The 15,680-nt window shown below is 39.4% G+C and overlaps 3 protein-coding genes across 4 annotated transcripts in view; all 3 read right to left on the bottom strand.

The window, feature by feature from the left end:
- Positions 1–3,826, bottom strand: part of tpcn3 (two pore segment channel 3) — a 31,562-nt gene extending 27,736 nt beyond the window's left edge. Inside the window, exons 1-3 of the mRNA XM_085275958.1 lie at positions 3,450–3,826; positions 1,580–1,662; positions 894–1,008 (exon numbers count right to left, since the gene is read on the bottom strand). Of these exons, the coding sequence (XP_085132084.1) occupies positions 894–1,008; positions 1,580–1,662; positions 3,450–3,539 (288 nt within the window). The 5' untranslated portion in view covers positions 3,540–3,826. The remainder of the gene's footprint in view (positions 1–893; positions 1,009–1,579; positions 1,663–3,449) is intronic.
- A 2,915-nt stretch (positions 3,827–6,741) lies between these two features.
- LOC146571946 (uncharacterized) lies at positions 6,742–7,506 on the bottom strand. The gene has a single exon (XM_085275957.1). The coding sequence runs from the start codon at positions 7,504–7,506 to the stop codon at positions 7,345–7,347; it is 162 nt and encodes a 53-aa protein (XP_085132083.1). The 3' UTR covers positions 6,742–7,344.
- A 6,759-nt stretch (positions 7,507–14,265) lies between these two features.
- Positions 14,266–15,141, bottom strand: LOC146571945 (uncharacterized). Of its 2 annotated transcripts, none has more exons than XM_085275954.1 (2): positions 15,095–15,141; positions 14,266–14,494 (listed from the first exon to the last, which is right to left on the bottom strand). In XM_085275954.1, exon 2 carries the CDS (start codon positions 14,482–14,484, stop codon positions 14,266–14,268), a length of 219 nt encoding a protein of 72 aa, XP_085132080.1. In that variant the 5' UTR covers positions 14,485–14,494; positions 15,095–15,141. The 2 variants fall into 2 exon arrangements, with proteins under 2 accessions (XP_085132080.1, XP_085132081.1); XM_085275955.1 differs by lacking the exon at positions 15,095–15,141 and adding an exon at positions 14,993–15,079.
- Between the last annotated feature and the right edge of the window lie 539 nt (positions 15,142–15,680).

Here is a 15,680-nt window from a genome sequence, read left to right as displayed (position 1 = left end):
CTCCCGGAAAAGCCTTCAGCTAATCCAAAATGCTGCAGCAAGAGTCCTGACAGGGACTAGAAAGAGAGAGCAGATTTCCCCTCTATTGGCTTCTATTGCATTTAATATTTCTTCTTCAGTCACCTTTCTCACTCACTATGTGTTAACAGACCTCTCTGCATTGAATCATACTCGTTATTAACCTCTGTCTCTCTTCCACAGCATGTCTTCATCCTGTCTTCCTTCTCTCACCCCAACCGGTCGCAGCAGATGGCCCCGCCCCTCCCTGAGCCTGGTTCTGCTGGAGGTTTCTTCCTGTTAAAAGGGAGTTTTTCCTTCCCACTGTTACCAAAGTGTTTGCTCATAGGGGGTCATATGATTGTTGGGTTTTTCTCTGTATGTATTATTGTAGGGTCTACCTTACAATAAAAAGTGCCTTGAAAAAACTAACAAACAACAACAACAAAAACAAACAAACTAGTAAGAAAGTATGTTAGTTGTTTATTTAAACTGCTATATTTCACTTTTTTGCATTCATTAATTTTGCTACATACTTGCTAAATTTAACATCTGTATAAGTTTAATTACTAGTCAGCCTTTAAACCAAAATGAAACTTAGATTTACAAGAGCCCTCAGAACATCACTTAGTTAGTACTTAGTTTATATCAGAATAACTCTTATAGTGTTTTTTCATAGACTCTGCTTCAATCAGCATGACAGAGGCTCAGATATTTCAGATATATCAGTTCCAATACTGTCTGCATCTCTGAATTTTTCAAAAAGCACTTACGATTGTTTGGACATTTGGCGCTGCTGACAAACCTTTTATTCCTCTCAGCACCCTTAGCCTGCACATTAAAAAGAGAAACTATAAAAACAGGACAGTGTCTCTGTGTGGCAGTTGCAGTCTTACCCATATAGGCAGAGGGTATACAGCTGGATCCTCGAAGATGGCAAGAGACAGATTGACCAGCATGAAGAAGTAGAGGAGTACCTTTAGGGCCCAATGATTATAGAGCATATACAGTCTGAAAATCCACACACAAAGTTGGATATTAGAGCAACTCACACTCATTATTCAATCCAAACTGCATGCTATAACTTAAAGTCCTCACATCCAAATGCATTTCACATTAGGGGGAAGTCATTTCACATCCCTCATAGTTTGCCATAGCAGATTGACTAATAAACAGGAGAAAATGTTGCATTTGCTGGGACAATATATTCTACATGAAAAATTATCCATTCAACAATGTTGATTTAAAGCTGTTATAAAGACTAATATGTATTTATTAAAAGTGAAATATAAAGTTATGACACCTTACAGTAAATATACAGAATAAAAAAAATACCAACCAGTCAGCACAGGCAAAGAAAGTCATCGTAAACAGAGCTAAAAGAAACTGTTCTAGTCTGACATGTTCAAACTGCTGGTCAAAAATTAAGAGGAGACGGAGAGGAGTGAAACATCTTCCAGGCTGAACAGATTAAATATACGTGTGTACAGAAATCAGCACAACAGAAATACAGCAGAGACAAACAAAATAATTATAGAATTTCCACATATTTAATATGGATGGATGGATGTGAAAGCCGCACCTGACAGCCTGAGGTGATGTGTCAAAGTAGACATTTCTGTTGTACTGGGCATCTGACACATAGATGGCAGCCAAGTTAAAATCCTGAAACACACAGAAGGGCATTTAAAGCATTTAAATATTACTCTCAATATAAGAAGATCTGCAAAATAAAAGGTATTTAACGCTGAAAAATTAACAAAAATTAAAACAAATCTACTATCTGATTGTCTTTTTTAGTTACATATAGTTGTTTGTTTCCTTAATTCTCACATTTCCTTTGTCTGTTAGTGGATTGTTTTTTGTTTTTTCGGCCGGCTTGTGCAATACATATATGAATGGTATGAGATCAAGTGTAAACCATCATTATGGTATTATCCATAGGCACACTGGCTAAGGTACAGCATGAATTACAACAGCCTTACCTAAGCCATTTCTCTGTGTGAGATACAGCAGGCAAAATCAGTTTTGACCATGTGACAAACTGTTGCTATTGATAAGAAATTCTCACCAGAGAAACCATCCAATCCACACATGCAAAGAAATCAAAGCACAGATCCCGATAAATTATGTGTAATATAAGAAATGATACAGAAAACATACTGAACACACTAAGAAAGGGGTGTACAAAAAGGCATGGAAAGTCATGACACCAGCTGAATAATATCAGTAAGCAGTCCTGCCACTTGGTTCAAATTGATGTTGGTTCATTCAAACTGATGGCCTATAAAAACATGTCTCATAAGAAACATGGGTAAAACCAATGAGGACTCTCAAGACCTTTGAAGCCTTATTGTTGCAAAACATACTGAAAGCATTGGTTACAGAAGAATTTACAGAAGAAACTACTGAAGGTTCCAGTGAGCACTTTTGAAGCCAATATCCGGAAGTTGAAAGAACATTATTTCACCATAAACCGGCCACGACCAGGTGCTCACTGCAAGATTTCAGACAGAGAAACAAAGGCAAATGATAGTATGCATGTTCAATACATTTTCCACTCTGTCATTTCTCATTATTACACATAATTTATGGTAATCTGTGGTTAGATTTCTTTACATGTGTAGACCGAACTGGTTGTTATTGGCATCTGGTGAGAATTTTACATCAAAAGCACCTTTAGAAATATATTTACTTAGAAAATTGGTGGCACGTTCAATACTTATTTTACCCACTGTAATTATCAGCAGCTTCACCGAAAGGTTGAGGAGATGAAAACAACTTGCAGAAGCACAGACTCAGGGTCAGCAGTGACCTGCTAGACAGAACCTCAGTGATGGATCCTTGGTTCAGGGCCAATATACATCCCAAGCACCAAAAGACTAGTGCACTTAAACACAAAACTGTGTTTGAGGTCAAGTCTATGCTGTCTGATTAATTGGTGACCACAGTGCATGAGCCTGAAGGCTAGCAAAGAATAGTGCAACTGGTAAGAATCACTGGCAAGCAGGTCCTGAGCTGTGACGAGAGAGTTTTAAGGTGATTTACAGTGATTTAATATAGAAGGCAGTTCACTCAAATAGTGGAAGGAACATATAGATTGTTTGTTTCAAGCATTGAACCATCTGTCAAAAATGGTCCGTGAAAAAAAAAGGGTCCCCTTTTTTTTTGTTTTTTAAACAGTCGTCCAAAGCTATCGAATAAAATCTATTTTATTTGTCAATGATTCACTTAATGCACAATAAATTCATCTTTAACAGAGAACTAACTAGGGAAGTTGGAAGCTGTATACTAGTGATGGGTGCTTTATGGGGCTTAAAGGACAAGAGTCCAACAGTTTACTGCAGTCGTGGAATCATTTGCACGTTCTCCAGGCCATCCGCTGACAGAAAACCTGCACAATCACATTATAATCACTTGTAGTTGTGCAGGAGCGTCCAGCTGTGTCATACCTCTTCGCTTTTTGCTGTATTCCCTGTGTTTGAATTTCCTTTTCTTGCAGACGCTTCGGGAATGTTTTCATTCTTCTCTGATTCAGACATCTCTCAACACGACCGACACAAAACGTCCCAAAATGTTTCTTCTAACTTTTTAATGACTCTCGAAATGTCTCCAAACTTTCACTACCAGCTCCTCGGCGTTTCTAAGTGGTGAAAAAAAGAAAAACATATATCCAAACTTAGTTTAAGTCGCACTTTTTGACGTAAACGTCACATCAAGCGTCATCCACGAGATTCGCATCAGAGGATTTCTTTCCAGTGGCATAAAAATGACAACCGCTTGCCATCTATCTCAGCCTACTGATATCTGGTCAGAGCCGCTTCAAGTCTTGCTCCAATAAACCACGACTCTTGCTGACTTCACGGACCAGCGGAATGAATAAGGAGGAAAAAATACAGTGATGTGTAAAACAGGCTGATTACCATTAAACAAAGCAACAACAAACTATCTCATATTCCCTAATAACGAAGTTGCAGATAGCGAGTAAGTAATAGACTTACAAAACGCAAAATGTTACGTTTTAACCAGATTTAGAGTAGTTGACCAAATGTCTCAATGAAAATCAACAATAAATGCATAAAAGGTTGAAGATTTTTTTTAAACTTTGAATAAATAAGTAAAAGGAAAAATCCTATTTTCGTAGCATTGTTGCTACATGTCATTGTTACATGTCCCTTTTTATTCTTGTCCAATTAACCTCTACAATTTAATTTGTTCTATACTTATTCCTTTGTAGTGGTTTCTATAAAAGAATTATTTTTGGTGCTTTTTTCTTTTATGCCCACCGTTTTCACTGTTGAACTCGTATTACTATGCTGTTGTATTTTTCAGACATTACTCGGAGACAGTAAAAGCACCATGTGGTATCATGTGACTCAGCACGATAACGGAAACTGGGAGAAAGAGTCAGAGGCATTTCAAATAGTGGGAAAATTAGGAGAATATACAGAAATACAAGTTTTTGCGTTATTGTAGGGTCTTCATCCTACAATATAACGTAAGAAAACGTTTTTTTGAACATGCAATTTATTGAAAACAATGCTTAAACTGAAACAGGCTGTTTTACAGATGATCAAAATCTTAGAACCACATGCCTTTAAAATGCCAATTCTGTGCAAAAATGTGGTTTCGTTGTCATTTTCTGTCAGGTAGTCTCACTGTCATAACTTTCTGATGGCAAAGGCAAAAAAAAAAGTTCCCTTTTTGAACGTGGTTGGGTTGTTGAACTGCATAAGCACGGTCTCTTGCAGCGTCGCTGCTGAGGTGGGATACAGTAAGACAGTCATTTGGAATTTCTTAAATGATCCTGAGGGTTATGGAACAAAAAAGTCAAGTGGAAGACCCAAAATAATTTCACCAGCACTGAGCCGGAGGATAAAATTGGAGAGAGAGACAATTTTCAAAAAGATAAGAGATTTATTGGAATGTTAATCATAGGGTTAATCATTCTTAATTTCGTTGTTCTCGTGACAATGACAATAACGTTTCTGATTCTGATTCTGGGTGTTGTAGTTTGTTGTTGTTTTAGTTTATATGCTTAATTCGTTTTATGTGTGTATTGTATATGAGTGTAGACTTGTATATAGTTAAACATGCATGGATAATATAATGTCAAATTCTGAATATTGATTTATAAACAATGGGATTTGAAAAAAGTGGGTAGGAAAAGAAAAAGTGTAAACTTCATCCTACTGTTTTTCAACCACAAATATTGTGTAGACACATAGTGTAAATAGTGGGAACAGCTCATGCAAGTGGGACCCTAATCTGCCCGATGTACTCTGAGCCCCTCTCAAATGACTGAACTCCTCACCCTGTTTCTAAGGGAGAGGCCAGAAAGCTTATTTTTGCCACTTGTGTCCACTATCTCATTCTTTCAGCCACTATTATAGGTCATAACCTCAGATGAGGGAAATGACATTGATCGACCAGTAAATTAAGAGCTTCCCCTTTATGCTCAGCTCTCTCTTCACTACGACAGAATGATTCAGCATCCACATCCCTGCAGATATTGACAGACTGATTGGTGCACTATCTTGCATCCTTCTCTCCTCACCCCTGAAAAAGACCCCAAGATATTTAAACTGCTCCACTTGGCAGCAACTGTTTTAGTGATTTTGTTTTATCCAAATAAAATTGAATTCAATTCAATAAATTAATGATTAATTAATTAAAGAGCACTGACCTTTTTTATGTTTTTAGGAGTGAAGCTTTGTGGATGATCCTTAAGCCTGTTAGCTCATTTCTGCCATTTGTAGTTGAGATGTCATTCTTTCAGTTCATTTTTCAGAGCTTGTGACCACAGGTGATGGTAGATCGATCTGTAAATCGTCAGCTTCCACGCTGAGCTCTCCCTTCATCATAGCAGATGTGTACAGAATCCACATCACAACTAGTATGGTGAAATACTAGTTGTCTCTCAATCTTTAGCTCTTCCTCCTGAGACAGTAACTTGCTCCTGTTGTTCCTCCTTCAGCCCAAAGATCAAAGAGTTGGGGTATTTAACACCCCTAAGTGGGTACTCCATCTTTTCCCAACTGAAGAGCATGGCCTCAGATTTTGAGTTGTTAATTTTCATCCCAGTCACTTCACACGTGTTGCAAACTGCCCCAGTGTGAGCTGGATGTTGTTGATGAAGCTAAAAAAAAAAGATACATCATCCATAAAAAGCTGAGATGAGATCCTGCAACCACCAAACCAGACACTCTTCACCACTTGGCTGCAACTGACCAAAGACGAGAGATGGTTATTTTATACATTTATTTTTTCCAAATAACTGCACTAACAGTTATCACCTAGGTTCTTGCTGATGATCTTGGAGCCCATTCCAGCATGGAGCAAGTCTTCAATTATGTCCCTTCAATCAACAGCTCTTTGGTCCTGCCCATGGTGGTGAGGTGGTTGGAGCAGCAGATATCAATTCAGTGGACATGTGTGCATTATACACATACGCTGAAATCAAAAGTATCTGTAATTGACTGATTGTAGTCAACCTGTACGAATTCTGGCTGGGTTGTAGGGGAACAGATTCCTATTTCACTCAATGATATACAAAACAACCTTTTAATGTATTTTTTAAGATTGTTTTTGTTGATATGTCTCTCTCAATTAAAATGAAGCTACCATAAAATTTATTGCTGTTCATTTTTTGTGAGCAAATTTTAAATTTCTTCAGGGGATCAAATAATTATTCCCCTGACTGGACCACCGGCTTGACATACTCAGTAAGCAAGAAACTTAAGGTAAGGAGAGATTCCAACAGATTTATTTGATATGGATATGAAAACAATCACATTTAATGAAACAATGTTTTTTTCTTAATGACAAGAAACAAATCATTTTGGATACATTTTTAACACAGTATTAATACTGTGGTTTTAAGTGTCTGCCCCAGTTGAAATAAAATTTGACTATTTGTGCTTTAGGTTAAGATAATTCTTGTTAGCAGCACTGACATCTATAATTTTAGGTGTTTAAACTGAATTGGTTAACATGAAGAAATAAATACAATCTCCCAACAATACACTGTGAAGCTGAGTAAGTCCACCCTTTAAATCAACATAAAAAAAGTCTTAATCACGACATTTATTTTATTGAAATATACATTTCCATGTTTTTATTTACTTTAAATCACAACTTGAAACATCAATTTATTTTTAACTAACTCAAGAAAAGTGTCAAACTGTCCAACAAAACTGATTTTTTACAGCAATCGTTTCAAACTTGACATTCTCAAGTGGATTTGGATGGATGTGGATAGAGTACAGTCTTTATCAGTTAATGTGGGGCACAGTCGTCTGGAGGCTGATTTCTATCCTTCCATCATTCCAGGGACTTAAATAAAAATCAGTCTGGTCTCCCTTCAACAGTTTTCTTTTTGACTGCAACCTCAGAGCGCACCACGCTCTTCATAGTTCTCTGCATTATCCATGTAGCCAGGTGGATAGTCACAAAGGCACCAGAGACGGCCCACAGCCAGTTCCTTCTGAGCCAGCTCTGAGGTTTCATGGTGACACCACTGCAGGGGAAGAAGAAAAACAGTATTTACTCACAAACACTTGGTATACAGAAAAACATGGCAGGGAAGCCAAATAAAATTGACCATTTTCACAGTTATTGGGAGGAAGAGTTTGTTTTTAATCACAGGTAAACAAAGGGTGTATGTCTCACTTGCTGCGGCACTGGGAAACTGAACCATCTGAACTGTGAGCTGCAAGGAAAAGGTAAGACTGCTGCTGACATGATAAATGCATTTAAAGCCACGATGAGAAAAAAGCCCTGCACTTTCCCTCCAAACAGCCACTTTGTTCTCACTGTTTCGATGATATCACATGTTTTAACGACAGTCCAGCCATACTACAAGTGTGATGACTGCAAAGTGGGGTGTACAAATACAGCTGCTCTGTGACGGCCTCAGAGGTTGTTTAAGAGAATATTGGGAGCAACAACACCATGAAGTCCAAAGAACACACCAGACAGGTCAGGGATAAAGGTATTCAGAAATTTAAAGGAGGCTTAGGCTACAAAAAGATTTCCCAAGCACTGTTCAAGCGATCATTCAGAAATGGAAGGAGTATGGCACAACTGTAAACCTACCAAGACAAGGCCGTCCACCTAAACTCACAGGCCGAACAAGGAGAGCGCTGATCAGAAATGCAGCCAAGAGGCCCATGGTGACTCTGGACGAGCTGCAGAGATCTACAGCTCAGGTGAGGAAATCTGTCCATAGGACAACTATTAGTCGTGCACTGCACAACGTTGGCCTTTATGGAAGACTGGCAAGAAGAAAGCCATTGTTAACAGAAAACCATAAGAAGTGCCGTTTGCAGTTTGCCACAAGCCATGTGGGGGACACAGCAAACATGTGGAAGAAGGTGCTCTGGTCAGATGAGACCAACATGGAACTTTTTGGCCAAAATGCAAAACGCTATGTGTGGCGGAAAACTAACACTGCACATCACTCTGAACACACCATCCCCACTGTCAAATATGGTGGTGGCAGCATCATGCTCTGGGGGTGCTCCTCTTCAGCAGGGACAGGGAAGCTGGTCAGAGTTGATGGGAAGATGGATGGAGCCAAATACAGGGCAACCTTGGAAGAAAACCTCTTGGAGTCGGCAAAAGACTTGAGACTGGGGCGGAGGTTCACCTTCCAGCAGGACAACGACCCTGAACATAAAGCCAGGGCAACAATGCAATGGTTTAAAACAAAACACACCCATGTGTTAGAATGGCCCAGTCAAAGTCCAGATCTAAATCCAATCGAGAATCTGTGGCAAGATCTGCTGTTCACAAACGCTGTCCATCTAATCTGACTGAGCTGGAGCTGTTTTGCAAAGAAGAATGGGCAAAGATTTCAGTCTCTAGATGTGCAAAGCTGGTAGAGACAGACCCTAAAACACTGGCAGCTGTAATTGCAGCAAAAGGTGGTTCTACAAAGTATTGACTCAGGGGGCTGAATAATTACGCACACCCCACTTTTCAGTTATTTATTTGTAAAAAATGTTTGGAATCATGTCTGATTTTCATTCCACTTCTCACGTGTACACCACGTTGTGTTGGTCTTTCACGTGGAATTCCAATAAAATTGATTCATGTTTGTGGCTGTAATGTGACAAAATGTGGAAAAGTTCAAGGGGGCTGAATACTTTTGCAAGCCACTGTAACTCTGACACTCATTCTATTTCAATTGATTACATATCAGATGTTTCTAAAAATTGACTGCAGTCCACCTGTGATAAATTCAGTTGATTGGACATGACTGGGAAAGGCACACACTTGTCTATATAAGGTCCCATATGTAACAGTGCACATTGGCGCACAAACCAAGCCGTAAAGTCCAAGGAATTGTCTGTAGACCTCTGAGACAGGATTGTATCGAGGCGCAGATCTGAGGAAAGGTATAGAAAAATTTCTGCATCTGCAAAGGTACTTATATAGATAGCTTGGCTAAGTACTTGCTCAAAGGAGGTCATTTGCTTTATCAGTATTACTATAGGATATTGCCGAGTTGTTGTAGGTTAGATTTGGTGCCATATAAATACAATTAAATAGAATGTTACATTATCTTGATAGTTTTCATTCTTGAATATCTTCACCTGTTAAATTATAAAAAAAATCTCTAAGTTTTGAAAATATAAAATAGATGGATAAAACTTTACACTTTGACCACTCAGACCAAAAAATCTATTCCCTGTAAACATTTATTCATTCATTTGGGTGTGACTCTTATCAGCTTTTTGGGCTGAGTTCTAGTGGGGGATGGGATGATGTCTGTGGAAATTTGTGACAGAACTGAGCACGGCAGTTGCACAGCAAACTGAAACTTCCAGGAAACAGGACATTAGAGGACTACCAATAAAAATTATGTCTGACTCCAGTCTATTTACACCTACAGGCGAGCTGCCACTCTTTTACTGATAAGGATATACACATCCTGGACGGTGGTTTGGAGTCAAGGAGGCCATTTACGAAAAAGGGAAAGACGATCTCTGAATCAAGGAGGGGGCCTGAGGGTAAATCTTTCATCATCTTATGATGCTGCCTTGCCAGTAATCAAATAACCTGCTGGAATAATCAGATGGCCAAAGGGGAAACTGAAGCCACTAACATCAAGACAAGAAATCTCCTTCCGTGCATGGAGGGTTAGCCCCAAATCCAGCACCCTGAGACTGTATGCAAAGTGGAAGGAAGATGAGAACTAGTCAGTGTCAGAACTACTATCCAGGATGAGACAACAAAGATTTAGTTTTTTGTTAGTTTGTTTTAGTTTAGTTTAGATGTATTCACTATAGTTTAGTGAATACCTCTTGCAGCAGAATCCCGAGAGAAGAGAAGCAGGAAAAGGAACCATCACGGAAGGATGGGAGCCTGCACGGTATGTGCCACCGTCAGACAGAAGAAGAGACTGACATCCACAAATCCTGTCAGTGGCTGGACAAAGCTGAACTGAAAGACAGCACAGAGACAGCACTAATATGGCAGAATAGGAACAAGACCCCGTAGGCTGTACAGAGATGCTAATGAGAAAATTTCAGCACATAGCAACAAGGTGCAAGATGCTAGCAGGTATGGCATACATAGAACACCATAACCAAATGTCCCCTTAGGGTAGTTGAGAATGACCGAGTTAAGATCCTGTGGGACTTGCAGATACAGACAGAAAAACTGGTGATGGCAAACCAAGAGGAAGACAGCTGTAGTGACAGATGTAGCTATACTGAATGATAGCAGCTCGAGAAGTGCCAAGAGCTGAGAGGAGAGCTCAAGAAGATGTGGAGATTGAAAGCAGCAGTAGTCCTCGTTGCAACTGGAACACTCAGGGCAGTGCCCCCAACACACACCCACCCACACAAATACACTTCTCAAGCCCCCAGAGGTCCTGCGCAGCATCTTTGTTGTCATTCAGTATAGCTATATTTTATCACTACAGCCGTCTTCCTCTGCTTGTCCATCACTACGATGTTAGGCTGTTAGCCATCACCGGTAGGGATGGGTACCGGTATCCGGTGCCATTCTGACATAAACGGTAGTAACCAGACTATCCAAGGATAGTAGGCGGGCCCAGGTAAGTACGTTCTTTTAGAGCAGAGTTACAGATTAAAAAGGCCCAAGGCGAAGCGGTCAAAAGTCTTGCTGTACTTCACAGCAAAAGATGCAAACTCAGCAGCCTGCAACAAGTGCTTTAAGGTGATACTGTGCAAAGGAGGTAACTCCTCAAATCTGATGAAAAACCTGGCCCCTAGCCCTGCCAGTGTAGCAGAAATGATGATGGATGATGATGGCGGCAGCAGCCGTTCTTCTCTGGGTGAGTAGCTTAATGTTGTTCGTGTGTAATTTATGTTGAGTAGGCTAACCACGTTATTAAATTAATGCACGTAAGGTGAACTAGCAAACACCGTCGTAGTTACATGCGGCTGTCTTGTTATTTGATAGAGTGATACCATATATGCCCCATAGCTGCAGAAAAGGCTAACACTGTTATCTTTTTACAAAAAAAAAAACAGCTAAACATGAGAGGTTTTAGGACAAATTTTGTGTTTTCCATTGTTTAAGCACCGGTTCCAACCAAAGGAGGTATGTTGTATCAACAGAAAAGGCTAACTTGGTTATCATTTTGCAGAAAAAAAGAGACTGCTAAAAATAAAAACATAAAAGCTTTTTGGACAAAGTTTGTGTTCTCCATTCTTTAAGCACCGGTTCGAGCACTGTTTAAGCACCGGCACCATTTCAAATGTACCGGTTTGGCACTGGTATTGGATAAAACCTAAATGATACCCATCCCTAATCACCTGTTTATCTATCTGTATCTGGAAGACCCACAGGATCTTGGCTTGTGTCCCATTTTGACCTCGGGACTTCCAGGCCATAATCGGCTCAGAAGTTAAAGTATACTATGCCAGCTATTTGGTTATGGCGCCTCATGTATGCCCTGCCTGCTAACATCTTGCACCCTGCTGTTATGTGCTGGATTGTCTCTGGGGCATCTTTACACAGCCTGCACTGGGGATCTTGCCTGGTGTGGCAGCCCCCAGCCTCTATGAATCTTGTGCATACAGCTTGTCCTGTGCTGCCATGACTAGTGCCTCTGTGCTGTCCTTCAGTCCAGCTTTGTCCAGCCACTGACAGAGGAAGTGGCTGACATCCAGAAATCCTGTCTGCCGGTGATACATACCACGCAGGGGCCTCTGGCTCCATGACAGATTTTCTACTTGCTCCTTTTTTTCTTTCTTGGGTTTCTGCTGTCTGAGGTATTCACTAAGCACATTGTTCGTTGTGGCCATGATCCTGATGTGAATGTTTATCGTCTCATCCTGGACAGTGGTTCTGTACTGTTTGGCATACAGTCTCAGGGTTCTAGTCTTGGGGTGAAACCCTTTGTCCTTGGTGAGCTGCTTCCTTGTCTTGATGTCAGTGGCGTCTGTCTCCTCCTTTAGCCAGCTTATTATCCCAGTAGGCTACCCAATCCCAGTGTTGATTACCTGGATCTTGTTCTTTCCATTCAGCTGACTTCTCTGGACTTGCCTGACCCTCTGCAGGTACTTGGTAATTGCGCCTCTCTTTACCTTTTGTTACCTTCTGACTACACTTCTCCAGTCCGAAAGACATTCTGATGTTGTTGCTGTAGATCCTCGTGGTGTGGATGAATGAATCAATGTCTGTTTAAGCATACAGCTTGATGTCATCCATGTAGAGGAGGTGGCTGACGATTGCCCCATTCTGTAATTGGTCTCCATAGCCAGTCTTGTCAATGACCTAACTGAGGGGGTTCAGGCCAATGCAGAACAGCAGTTGGAAAAGAGGAACTCCTTGGTAGACCCTGCACTTCATGGTAACTTGTGCTATTGGTTCAAAGTTGGCCTCTAGAAGCTACTAAATGTTTTGCTGTCTCTCTAAATGCTGGGTATCAAAGATTCCATAGGTCCCACATCGTCTTCATGTAACGCCTTCCGCTGGGGTTAATTATGTAGTAGCATGCCAACAGTGCTTTGTTTTCATTTCTTCCCCACTTATGTCTTCCGGTTCCGTTAACCCACTTCTCATCTGTGTGTCATGGTTTCCCAACACCTGACGTGGACCTTGTCCACATCCTGTCTGAGCTGGTATGGCTTCAGTTATCTCTGTCTTTCTCATATCCAAGGTAGCTTGGTTAGCATAGGGAATCTCGCCTAGGGACCCTTACTGGATACAGACACCCAAGAAAACACCATGAAAGGTCAGGTGTGCAGTAGAGTATTAAACTTTGTGTGTAGGGACTTCAGGTTGAACACCCAAGCTGAGGATGTCAAAGAGCTACCGAATGAGGCAGAGCAGTGTGAACACTGGGTGGTAGAGAGGCTGCAGACAGATTGGCCAAGATGATAAACTTTAAATTTCTACTTTTCCAATAGCTTATAGAAATCTATTTATTTTTGTTGTAGCCATCTGGGTAATCAGTTTTATAATGCAGGCCGTAACCGGTCTTTATTTTCACATTACTAACACGACACATTATCCAAAGTTAATTTTTTTTATTTTTCCATTATGCTCTTCTTCTACAATAATTAAAATTATTCAGATATTGTTTTCTATAATTTCGTTCAAAAATATATCTTACCTTCACAACCTATACTGAAATAATCAAAATAACTCATAAAAAACCCTCCAAATTTAATCTTAAAAATGTAACTTATAATTGGGGAAAATAGCTGAAATTTAACAAGTTAACTTTTTCAAGATATGACTTCTTTGCCATTATTTCTGTTGTTGCAGGATGGGATCATAATCTTCCCTGTAGTATCAAATATCAGTTATTTTCTTTGGTACTGGAATTGAGTTAATTTGTAGAGTTGTTCGTTTGTTTTTTAAATTAAACTACAGCCTGTACATACTTATAGTTATAGAATATTCACAACATACTTCATACCGTGTACATTATAACATACCATAATAGACCCATTTCTGTAATATACTCACATATCTATATTATTGCTAATATATATTGTAATATATCTATATCACTAAAGCACTTCTGGATGGATGCAAACTGCATTTCGTTGCCCTGTACCTGTGCATGTGCAATGACAATAAAGTTGAATTCTATTCTATTCTATTCTATTCTAAATTGGAGCACCAACTTGTGAAAATCTGAAAATACAACTAAAGGTAGATGAAACTGCTCTGAGTTTTACAAACCCTTTGTGTGCTCAGTTATACAAACTCTCAAGGGCAGAAAAACTTAGCACGTTTTCTTCAGGTGTTTTTAACAGTTTCATACCTCAGTGCGGGTTACTTGCTCTTGTGAGCAACAGCTGGAGGAGGAGAAGGAAGAGCAGATGCAGGAGGGGAAACGTAGGTAACAATGCCAGGTTCAGGAATATACTCATCTCCGTCTTTGCGTAGCAGTGGGCTTCCCTTCAGATTGTACCAGCCCCAGTGGATCAGCCCCAGACTTGTGCCCATCACAATCAATACTTTGTAGTTACTCCACAAATCCCGCAGACCCATAACTAAGATGCTAAAAAAAAAATCCAAAAGATGATCACTACATTCATATAGACAGTTAATATGATTCTTACTTCAAGTAGTAACTAGTCAAATAATATATACTGAAATGGAAGTGGACTTAAAGTACAAGGCAGCATTAAAGGGAAAGTACGCTTATAAGTAATAGTTGAGTGACAATCATTTTCCATCACTGGTCATTCAAAGGTCAAGTGTGCAAAAAAGAAACAAATATCAATTGATCAAAAGACTATACTCTGAGTCTAACTATTTTTGCTGGAAGATCCTGACAAGTCCAGTAAAAAGCAAAGTAAAGCAAGTAAACAAAACTACTGCCTATGTATAGAATTATAGGAACACTGACATTCAATCGATTTCTTATTTAGAACGATACACGTACACCCATGCAAAGGATATTGTAAAGTTTTACTCAATGAGACACCAGCAATGTTACAACGCAATAAGGAACTGATTCATATCTATTATCTTCATATCTATTTAACATGCTCACAGTTTAGTTTAGGAAGCCAGCTCAACCCCATCGATTATCTGTATTGAAATTGCACAAGAAAATTAAAGTTAATCAAAATTAAAATGAACAACACAAACTAACCTGTGGTGACATAAGAGAAGCCCTCACCTTCAGAATTCATCTGTGTTTTCTATGCTGAAGATCACTAAACATGTGCCTGAACGCAATTTACGTTAATTATAAGCATAATTGCTCAAAACCTTAGTGCTAAATACTAACACGCTTATTGTTATTAATTATTGTGTTTTTCATGGAATCCAAATTGAAATAAACACCTTTAAATGTGCCGCTGATGTTATAAATATTTTTTTTACTCAGGCAACACATTGGAAGCCTGAAATAATCATGTGACTGTGTAACCATCGGCTATTGGTTGAGTTTTGCATTCCTAGTGAAAAGTTTTTTTTGTTTGTTTTTTTGAATACGCTTTATTGACAAAGCACAAAATACAAATACAAAATAGCAAACACAATGTCAGGGGGTTTGTATAAAAAAACAAAATAGTGAAAAGGTTTTGATATATGACTGCATCCATAAAACATCGTCATTTCGTAATTATCTCGGTGTATATACAAAAATGTATCGCCTGTACAACATTTGATGCGCTACAGTAGTGGTGGCTAGATGAAGTGTTGTAACCCTTTTGGTGTGTCGCTCAATAGTGACA

The sequence above is a fragment of the Mchenga conophoros genome, linkage group LG6 (assembly GCF_057382185.1).
Source record: "Mchenga conophoros isolate Kocher_MC1m ecotype Shallow Benthic linkage group LG6, M_conophoros_male_GT1.1, whole genome shotgun sequence".
In the NCBI taxonomy this organism is placed as follows: domain Eukaryota; kingdom Metazoa; phylum Chordata; class Actinopteri; order Cichliformes; family Cichlidae; genus Mchenga; species Mchenga conophoros.
This window is presented reverse-complemented; position numbering and strand designations above follow the sequence as displayed.

Coding starts and splice junctions, on each gene's coding strand:
- LOC146571946 (XM_085275957.1), bottom strand. CDS start 7,506: ATGAAACCTCAGAGCTGGCTCAGAAGGAACTGGCTGTGGGCCGTCTCT.
- LOC146571945 (XM_085275954.1), bottom strand. CDS start 14,484: ATGGGTCTGCGGGATTTGTGGAGTAACTACAAAGTATTGATTGTGATG.